Consider the following 11,147-nt stretch of genomic DNA (forward strand, 5'->3'; position numbering starts at 1 on the left):
GGTTTTAAATTTGTACAGCTGATTTTTGTTTTGTACTACTGTTCCACAAAATTAAACTCAATAAACAGTTGGATACTGAAGGAAGGTTTGCAGACCTGCCTCTTTCAATTCCTTCCGTATTGTACTCAAGAAACTCCGCTTCTTTGCCATTGCGGGAGAGAAGTCGGGGAAAAAGCTCAACATCGCACCGTCATTCGCTTTCACAGGACCGCGGCATCTCTGGTTCATTAAGGATCAAATTCCTGTCGTTGTAGCGTAAAGGTTTTTAGAGAAACACTCACGGTTTGAAGTGATCAATTGAAGCTCTGGAGTAAACTCTATGCGCGCATTCCATCTCGATATCTCTGCCCACAAGTGATGGGATCCAGATCGGCAGTGACCGTTTCAGAAAGCCAATCGGGTCATCCCTCTCAGCCCCTTCAGGTAGTCCCAGCAGGCGGAGATTACTGCATCTGCTGCGGTCTTGTAAATCAGTCACCTGCTGCTCGAGGGCATCCAGACGGCCAGTGTGTTCGCCAATCACTTTTTTCTGCTCTTTGTTCCCCTATTAAAAAGTCAACTTTAGAGCACATATTCTGGATTGTAGCCACTCAGCCTTCAAAATGTCCTCAAATCGCTTTATGGCGCATCTCCAAACGAAAAACAAATGAATAAACTACCCCAAATGTAAAAAAAAAAGACGAACAACAGTAAAAGACGATAATATACACAGAGCTCAGCTAATGTGCGACTTGATTCAGTTTCAGTTTAATTTATTTATATAGCACATTTAAAAACGACAGAGCCGACCAAAGTGCTGCACAGAAAAGTAAAATTAAGCCAATAACAATAAAACAAAAAAAGATGACAAGTAAAACACCACACTAAATATACACACAATAAAACTGTATACAGCAGTTACTCCAGCCCATAAGCCTTTTTAAAAAGATATGTCTTTACTGAAGATTTGAAAAGCGTCAAGCGCCACGTGATCCCCCGTGTTGAGTTATTTTGAGGGGACAGCAAATTTACACTGTTATACAAGCTGTTCATTCACTGTTTTTCATTGTAGCAAAGTGTCATTTCTTCAGTGTTGTCACATGAAAATATATAATAAAATATTTACAAAAATGTGAGGGGTGTACTCACTTCTGTGAGATACTATATATACTGTATTTATTTATTTTTCTTTATTTTCTTGCCCCCCTGACTCAAGAGTCAAATGTCGCCCATGCATGTGATCTTCACAATATCCTACTTCAATATGAAAAAAGAAACTTCACTTGCACTGTTAGGTGTAAAGGTATTTAGAACAAAATTCTGTGGCAAAAACAACCGCAAAAAAACTTTTTATTGAAACCTGTTAACAGCTCTTGTAGCTTTTCAACACAACAACCAATGGAACATTCCAACAGATTGTTCTTGGTTTCAGAAGAGTCCTTGTGGGGGAAAAATCTATTATTTTACCAGCATTATGCAATTTTATAACCAGCAAGATGAGGGAAATATCATTGTAAAGTGACACCTTTTTTAATTAAAGGTGAGGACATTACTGTGTTTTACTGTGGCACTATTCTGGCGGTTTAATTGGAAAAATATTAACCTTGTGGGAATTTTGTGAAAGCCTTGACATTTGGTTTAATGGATAATGTTGTGAGACACAAAGATCCAATACAGATACGTTAGGCAGCTCATATTAATAGAGTCTGTAAGTAAAATAGACTTGACACCTAAACCGGGGTCATTGTCAACTCGATTAAGAGACTAATTAAAATATCTTAACCTTAATTTACCTCATGCAGTTCCTAAAGTAGCAATTGGGATTAATATACGCCTCTAAATGTTCAAGGTTTATGCAACATTCAAATCAGCTATTGCAGTGGTTTAATGAAACACCACATTTGTTGTTTGTCCAACTCTCTTTGGGGGCATCATTATTCGACCACATCACAGAGAGACTGTAGCTTCTAAGCAAGTATCTTACTCCCTCCAACCACTCATTCTTTTTGATAAAGGGGGAGTGTAACATTGCAGACAGCTTGGTCCCTGTAGTCAGCACTACAAACTAATGACTGTCACAAAACCAACTCCTCTATGATCAAAAGGCCCTGTAAATAAGGTCTGTCAGCGGAGGATTGTCTTTCTCTCAACAACAGTGCCAAAGCACAAAAGGTGCATTGCAGAGTTGAGTGGCAAGCATCTGTGCTGCAATATCACAGTGTTCTATTAGCCAGTGAATGACTCTCAAAAATCAAATGGCGAACAACTGTCATACTTGGGCTTGAAATTACTGCCCATTTCGACCGTAATTTAAAGTTTGAACCGATGCTTTTTGCTGTGGGGATGCACAGCACACAGCAGTGTCTCATGTCAACCATTTTGTTTAAAGTTCATGTTGTCAATCCCCCTTTCAAAGGGAGAGATTACATGAATAGCGTTTAAAGCTGGTGACCTGATATAAATGCCAGCAAGCCTGGTTATTCAAGCTAGTCACGACTGAATGAGGGGAAAACCCTTTCCAATTTGAGGACAAAAAACAACAATAATTTGCATAAAATGTTAATTAACTGGGAAAATAATATAAAGATTAGGAATTATGAAAATGTTCATATTTAAAAAAAATTATTTTATTTTTTTAAATGGTTGTAAAAATGTTAAAACAATATATAGGTCAAACTTTAAGGTCTAGTTACATTTCCATTTAGTAATTTAGCAGACGCTTTTATCCATAAAAATGAGGACAATAGAAGTCATCAAAACCAACAAAAGATAAATAATATGCAAGTGCTATGGCAAGCCTTGGTTAGCCTAACACAGTACACGTAGCAAGGTCGGGGGTTTTATATAATAAATAAAAAGAAAACAAGTAGAAGATAATATAGAAGTAGAAAATAGAATAGAAAAAGAATATGGAACTCTAGTGTTAGAGGGTTTTTATAATAAAAAGAAAACAAGTAGATAGAATAGAGAAAGGATAGAAGAGGCCTTTTTTTAAGAAAACAAGCAGTTAGAAAGCGAACAGAGTGCATTAGAGAGCTTTTTTTAAATAAATAAGAAAACAAATAGATCAAATAAAATTAGAATACAGAGTGCTAGAGTTAGAGGGTCAAAAAAAGATGGAAGAGATGTGTTTTTAGCCTTTTCTTGAAGATGGCAAGCATTCCACCGGGGGGATCAGTTATTGTAAAAGTCTGTGAAAGTGATTTTGTGCCTCTTTGGGATGTTCACTTGCAGAACACAAGCTTCTAAAGGGCACAAGTCTGAAGTAATGAATTTAGGTAAATTTTAGGTAAAAACTCCTTCAAAAACAGCCAGAAACCTTGGAGTTGTGATTGATGATCAGCTGAATTTCTCAGACCACATTGATAAAACTGCCTCGTCCTGCAGATTTGCTTAACTGGATGGTAAAATTGTGATGAAGTGATGGGTTTGTGGAAACCACAAACATTTCTGTCTTAGCAAGGTTGAGATGAAGGTGATGGTCCTTCATCCAGTAAGAGATCAAGATGTTAGACAAGCCGAGATTCAAGTAGCTATCATCAGATCATCAGGATGGAATGAGAGGTAGAGTTAAGTGTCATCAGATATCAGATATGAAAAGCCATGTTTCTGAATGACCGAACCTAGTGATGCCATGTAGACAGAGAAGAGAAGTGTTTCAAGAACTGAGCCATGAGGTACCCCAGTAGCTATATGTTACGACTTGGACACCTCACCCCTCCAAGATTCCTTGAAGTTCTTACTATTAACTATGACTTTTACCTCCATAAACTCCTAACTTGCTGCTTATTAATATATAATAGTAGTTAGTGTATCCGTTAGCGTTCTGTTTTTTTTTTCTTCCGCTGTGGAAGTCTATGGCAGCCCATAGAACCGATTGCGGGAAAGTTGTAAAATTTGGAATACTGATAGAAGACAGTCTCAATACTAACCACAGCAAATTTGGAGTCTCTATCTCAAACTCTGTAGCGCCACCACTTGTCCAAAGTTTCACTCATGTTTATGCTAGCAACATTTGAACCTTAAGCCACAAAATGAAAATAAATATAATCTTTAGTGATATTTTGGACTTTGTCAAACACATGTGTCCATCTAGAGAAATCTTTGAGTCTCTGTTCAATCCTTGAGACCTCAGTTACATTTCTCCTCTGGTGCCTCCCCCTGCACCCCCAGGGCTCAATCATTACATTGATTACAAAACAGGATTGCAGGGCAGTCACATCAAAAAGCAAGGCTTGAAATGACTCCTTGAGAAGATGAGAACACTCCAGCACCAAAATAGTGCTACACAAAATGCACCTGAGGATACATGGAAATACACAGGCATATGATTATAATGGAAAAATAGCTTAATACATAAGTGGATAAATTCACATTAATTATACTTGATTAATTCATATTTTGATATGATAAGAATCTTCTACAATATCTGCAGCAAAAGAGCTCAGCTGCAATAGCAAAAATGAATTCTGACCTTGGTTTCTCCTTGCACACATCATTAGGTTCAGTGTTCATCATGCAGCACTGAAACCCAGGAGAAACCTTAAAATGGAATCATTTTGCACAAGTTTTAATGATTTCTGGGGAGACCTTGTTAAGATATCTTCCTTTTCTAACGATAAATGCCGCACTATGACTGACATTACATCTGTCAAACAGTTCCTGGCATAGTTATCATTTATAACAGTTAAGATTTTTTTTTTGTCTCTTTATCCTAGTATAAATCAGTCTAGTCCCCCTATTCACACATTAACACATGGTAATGGGCTTCACATAGTCATTAATATATATTCATATCTTATGTTCCCTACCAGCAGCCATATGATGAATCAATTGAACAGAGGAATTTGAAAGGTCAAATGCTAACTCCTAATCAAAAGCAGCATTGATTCTCTCCAAGTGTCGAAGACTCAAAGCCAATGTTTCTGCAACCCCTCAGTGCCATCAGTGAATGCATATTTAACCAGTCATGAGGTTAGAAGCCCTTTGAACTCTACAGAGAATAAAAACTATTCAGAACATTTTAACTTTACAATTTTCTCAGTTTTTATAAACAGAAAAACAAAGACATAAAAAAGATAAACCACAATGGAAAAAACGTAAAACTAGCTGAAAACAGTAGACAAAAAGAATCAGATTTTACATTGTTGAACGACGAAAAAAGTATTATAGCCCAGCGCTATAAGCTGAAAAGATAAGGCAAAAAAACAGCTGTAAACACTGTTTTTGTTGGCTTCAACTGTTCCAAACAATCATTCCACTGTTTGAACTGAGATGCATTTGCACCGATGAAGTGATTCTAGCCCTACAGGCGAGTGTCGAGGAAATAGGCAATTTGTTGTAGATGATCCCAGCCGCCGAGCTGAGCTGTTTGAGTTGATCATTGCTTGCTACACAGCATGAAGACCAGAAACAGTGCCTTGCAGTACAGACCATCTTCTTCCCTGTCACTCTGCCTTGAGTGTACTTTCCTTTGACATGACAATACACACTTACATAAGTCCTAAATGTACATGTGGTATCCTGACAAGTTTAGTTAAAGGAATAGTTCAACCAAAAATGAGAGTTTGCTGAAAATTTACTCACCCTCAGGGCATCCAAGATATACAGTCGATGAGTTTAATTTTTTTGATCAGAACATATTTGGAGAAATGTAGCCTTACATCACATCTATCTCATAGAATAGTTGGACTGAATTGCTTCATCTCAATTTGCACATTTGTTAATGTTACTGCTGCTATTATTATCATTAAGTAGCTTTATCTCAATTTTCATATTTGTTAACGTTACTCCTGCAATTTTTATCAAGTAGCTTAATTTAATTTGCACTTTGTTAATGTTACTGTTGCTATCATTATCATATAGTTACAATCAATTTGCACACGTTACTGTACTATTGTGTTGCACACAAGTCAATATTGCACACTCACACATACAGATGTACATAATATATATTTCTATATTTACATAGTCTATATTTCTAGTTCTGCAGCATAGTTTTATTTTTTTACTGTGTGTGTGTGTGTGTGTGTGTGTGTCTTTACTTTTACATAGTTTTTGCACTTGTCTTGGCATTCACTGTGAACCACAAAGAAAGAATTTCATTGTACAGGGAAACTTGTTTTCCTCACTGTGCACACGTCAATAAATGCTTTGAATCCTTGAATCACTTTCTCACCAGTGGATCCTCTGCAGTGAAAGGGTGCCATCAGAATGAGAGTCCAAAAAGCTGAGAAACACACCACAATAATCCACAAGTGATCCACACGAAGTGAAAAGCTTCATCATTAAGGCTAAAATATGAGTCCTCTATAAACAATATTGCTTTCTCTAGAGAAAAAGTAATCTGAATCAGGGGATAAATATGCACAGATCAAACACTGTTTTAAGGCGAAAACAGTCAAAGATGGTTCTAATCAAATTTGTGAGGACAACAGTGGATGAAGTATTATTACGAATTATGGACTGGTATTTTGGCCAGAAGCAACTTGATGGATCGGTGTCTTACAAGCACACATTTTTTTCACTTCACAAGAAATTAACTGATGAACTGTGGATTACTTGTGGATTATTATGATGTTTTTAATAGCTGTTCGGATTCATCCTGATGGCACCCATTCACTGCACAGGGTACTTTGCTGAGCAAGTGATGTAATACTAAATTTCTCCAAATCTGTTCTAATGAAGAAACAAATTTATTTACATCTTGGATGCCCTGAGAGTGAGTTCTCAGTACATTTTCATTTTTGGGTGAACTATTCCTTTAAGAAACGGAATAATTACCAAAACTTATCTCATCTAAACTTGACAGACGAGACATACACCAAACAAAGACCTTCTAAAGCTTTCTGTATTGGTGAGGATTGATAATAAGCAATAAAAGCTAAATCTATCTTTCAGTGTGCCTTCACAAACCCAAGCCCTTTACCAAAGCTGTTATCTGCAGCACAGGACCATGGATAGCTCCCTATTAACACACCTGAGAAGCATGTTTTTCCCAACAGGAGAAAACAAATGTCATGCAACTAATCGAAACATCAAGAATCGTTACAGAAAGTGCTTACACACAAACAACTTCTTGTGCTTTGTGTACCTGAATTGGCCTGCTTGCGAGTTCCTCTTCAGCAGCTTTCATAAAGCATCATCAGTATTCAGCTCCTACTGTTATGCTACAGTTCTGCCCTGCCAATCATGTGTCTCAAATATCCAAAGAGCTCTCACCTTCATGCACACAGTGTACTTACTGTACTACACTCTACTTCGTGTGGTGCTGCCTTTCATTCTTGTGCAAGGATCTACTTGGATCAATGACTGCTCCATTCACAAACATTAAGCACAGTTATATTGCAGAAGTGTGGTGAAAGCTTTAATATAAATCACTAACCTTTGGTATTTACTTCATAGCCTCTTGAGAAATCTCCTAATATATGAATGCTTTATATAGTAAAAGTGAAATTCATCCTTAGACCATATCAAAAACAACAGGTGTTGACCGCACTAGTTCTACACGGCAATATAAAAATGGCATTTAATGCATGAGGACCGCCAAAACATAAATCCATGCTTAACAACAGAAGCAAAAACACCTCCTGGGGAAATAACTGTGGTGCAACACACAGCCTTATAAGTATTGCATTAACTTTTCAATGTAAAACAAGAAGAAAACTTAATTTCATATAAGGTAGCCAATATCATCAAGGACAATAAATTCAGCAATAACTGATAAACTGGACTGGATTAGCTATGGTTAATAAAGGAATTCTGGCCTGCCATGTGGTTCAAAATGGTTCATTTGCTTTGTTAACCTTAATCGTTTGAAGCAAATGAACTGACATTATTAAAATAAATTAAATTAAGCTATATATAAAAAGGCAGTAAAGCAAAGTTATAGTTGAATATTCGTTACAAACATGCTTTAATTTTAATTAATTTGTACAACAGCACATAAATGAATCTCTAGTGCAGGCAACAAACACAGCTGTGATGTCCGATTCACGAACAAATCACTCTTAAGAACCAGTTCATTTTAATGAGACAGTCATTCAAATTCACTGTCGTGAACGAACGATTGGCATCAGAATTGGATGTGTATACAGCTAATGGCATATTTTTAATAAAAGGTTATTTAACATTGTAATGTAAAATTGTACTGTTGAATCGAGAGCAACAGAAGCTTTTTGCAGGTTAAAACTCAAAGTTGGATGACATGCAGAATCGTATTCTTACAAAACATTTTAAATGGCACAGATACGAGATTAATACAGTGACAGCGTCAAATTGGAACATGTACTTAAATACAACTACAAAAAAAACACATTCATGTAGCTAAATCAATTCATTAAATGTCTTACAACATCGACTATCAAAAGGTAGCCTATAAGCTATGCACTTCTGATCTTTGCAGTGAAGAAAAAGTGATTTGTCTCCTATTATATTTAATCTCCTATTTTAGCAAGCAATGGCTCGCTAGTCATTTTATTCTGCAGCTCCGATTTTCACAGGAAATGTTTGAGAACGGAGCAGATCTGTGGGAATAACCCAAGGTCAGGCGCACCGTGGTAATGGGGGTAACGTCATTGCCACACGGCAATGCAGAGGAGGAAAAATTAAGAAATAGCCTATATTTCACACCAGAATAGCAATTTCGAAAAGGTTCATTAAAATAATAATACTTGTTTCAAAACGTGTCTGCGCGTAAAGCAGGTGCCATTGGCAAAATGCGAATTTATAACCTTTTTTGAGTGAATATATTGAGACAAATATGGCTTTTGCATTTTTATTTTTGGTAACATTTCTGCGTTACGTACGTTTACCAAATGTTTGTTCCCCTGCATATTTCGGGTGTAAAAAGACACGAACAAAAACTGTAAATAAAATGCACGATATCTCCCTCTAAACTTTCTCAGAGATCATTTAGTGGCGAAAAGGCAAGCGCGGAGCATCGGTTTGACGTCAGGAGCTGCGGACACCGGCGAGTGCGCTCAGACGCATCTGTCAAATATCCAAACAGTGTCTGGCGCACCTGGCATAAAGTTCCCGCGCAGAGCTCCACATTCACCGCGAGCGCGATGAATTACAACAAGTCTGCCACTGTCAGCGGTCCGTCCCGTAGCAACTCCGGCTCGGTGGACGAGCTTGTGATTACATCGACTTTCGGGACGCTGCTGTCGGTGGTTTACATCGTTGGAGTTTCGGGAAACGTCTACACGCTGGTAGTCATGTGTCATTCCATACGCTTCGCCACTTCCATGTACATCTCCATCATCAACCTGGCGCTCGCGGACCTTCTTTACCTCTCCACGATTCCTTTCGTGGTGTGCACGTACTTTCTGAAGGACTGGTACTTCGGGGATGTGGGCTGCAGGATACTGTTGAGTCTGGACCTGTTAACTATGCACGCGAGTATATTTACTCTGACAGTGATGTGCATGGAGCGCTACCTGGCAGTGACTAAACCGCTGGATACAGTGAAACGCTCCAAGAGCTACCGAAAAGCTATGGCGTGGGGAGTTTGGATTTTGTCCCTCGTCCTAACTCTTCCCATGATGGTCATGGTAAACCAGACTACTAAAACAACAGCAGATGGAGGAGTGAAAAGGATGTGCGCGCCCACCTGGGCACCCCAGGCGTATAAATTGTACCTGACCGTCCTGTTCTGCACGAGCATAATGGCACCAGGACTTGTGATTGGTTACTTGTACACCAGACTAGCCAGGACGTACCTAGAGTCTCAAAAGACGTCGGCTATTAATAAAAGCAGCAAGCGCTCGCCAAAACAGAAAGTTTTGATAATGATTTTCACGATCGTGCTCGTGTTCTGGGCGTGTTTTCTGCCCTTTTGGATATGGCAACTTGTGCCCCTTTACCACAAACCCTTCAGTCTCGCCTCACACACGCACACGAGCATCAATTACCTCGTGGCGTGTCTGACCTACAGCAACAGCTGCATCAACCCGTTTCTGTACACGCTCCTGACCAAGAATTATCGGGAGTATCTTAAAAACCGCCACAGGAGTTTTTACCGCTACACATCGTCGTTTAGAAAGCGCCCACCGAGCTTGTACTCTTGGGGAAAGTCTGCGTCATCCAGTAATCAGTTTGAGTTCAACTCTGAGACACTTGTCATGGCGCAGTTAAAGGTGATGCAGTGAAGAGATTGGAAAGCTTAACCCGTTCGTGTAAAGGTGAGTATGGTTCTGTGCCCAGCCGTGACTTTCAGAAAAATCCATTCTAGATTTGAAGACTGCATTAAAATAGATGAACACTTTTTATTGTGTCCCTTTAATTAGGCTACTAATTATTAAAATAAGGAAAATGATCATAGCTAAAATGAAATGACAAGGGATATCTAACAGAACAGCATAGTGACAGTTTGAATTTTAGACAGTCTATTATTAATATTAACATTGCTATCTGCAGATGTCATTAGCCTACCAAACATGGAGTTGAATCCAGAAATTTCTTTATTTTTAAGTGTTCAAATGTAACTAATTATAGCAAACACCAAAACTTATCCTATTTTTATTTTTTTTTAACCAAAAACTGAACAAAGTCATTGCCATCACACTTAATATTAAATTTCCGGTAACACTTTAGAATAGGGAACACTTATTCACTATTAACTACGAATTTTCCTTCAATAAATTCCTAATTTGCTGCTTATTAATAGTTAGTAAGGTAGTAGTTAAGTTAAGGTATTGGGTAAGATTAGGGAAATGTAGAATAAAGCATTAATATGTGCTTAATTACTACTAATAATATTCTAGTAATATGCATGCTAATAAGCAACTAGTTAAGAGACCCTAAAATAAAGTGTTACCAAATTTCCACACCACCACACACAATATTAATATAATATCTATTTGAAGGCTGATCCAGGCCATGACCTAATCATTATTCCAGAATATGAGAAATTCTTTAACAGAGGAAAAGTTGAAAAATGTAACTTCTTTACAGTAGTATCCCAGTGGAAGAATTACTCTTAAATTTTTGATTAAACAAAAACACTTGCCACAAACAACCCTCTCATTCATATTTTCCAGATGCACCAAATGCCATGTATCATAGATGGATAGATAGATTTTTAGAAGGTGTAAATGAAAAATATTATTGGAGTATATTTTACAAGAAATACAATTTCAGTCAAAAAATAAATAAATAATAATAAT

At 37.6% G+C, this 11,147-nt stretch overlaps 1 protein-coding gene across 1 annotated transcript; it reads left to right on the forward strand.

Annotated features, from left to right (window-relative positions):
* Positions 1-8,903: 8,903 nt before the first annotated feature.
* Positions 8,904-10,130, forward strand: LOC306857891 (urotensin-2 receptor-like; the record flags this gene model as incomplete). Its single annotated transcript, XM_079398158.1, has 1 exon — positions 8,904-10,130. The coding sequence occupies exon 1, from the start codon at positions 9,048-9,050 to the stop codon at positions 10,128-10,130; it is 1,083 nt and encodes a 360-aa protein (XP_079254284.1). The 5' UTR covers positions 8,904-9,047.
* Positions 10,131-11,147: the final 1,017 nt, after the last annotated feature.

This window comes from Barbus barbus (assembly GCF_936440315.1).
Source record: "Barbus barbus genome assembly, chromosome: 38".
In the NCBI taxonomy this organism is placed as follows: domain Eukaryota; kingdom Metazoa; phylum Chordata; class Actinopteri; order Cypriniformes; family Cyprinidae; genus Barbus; species Barbus barbus.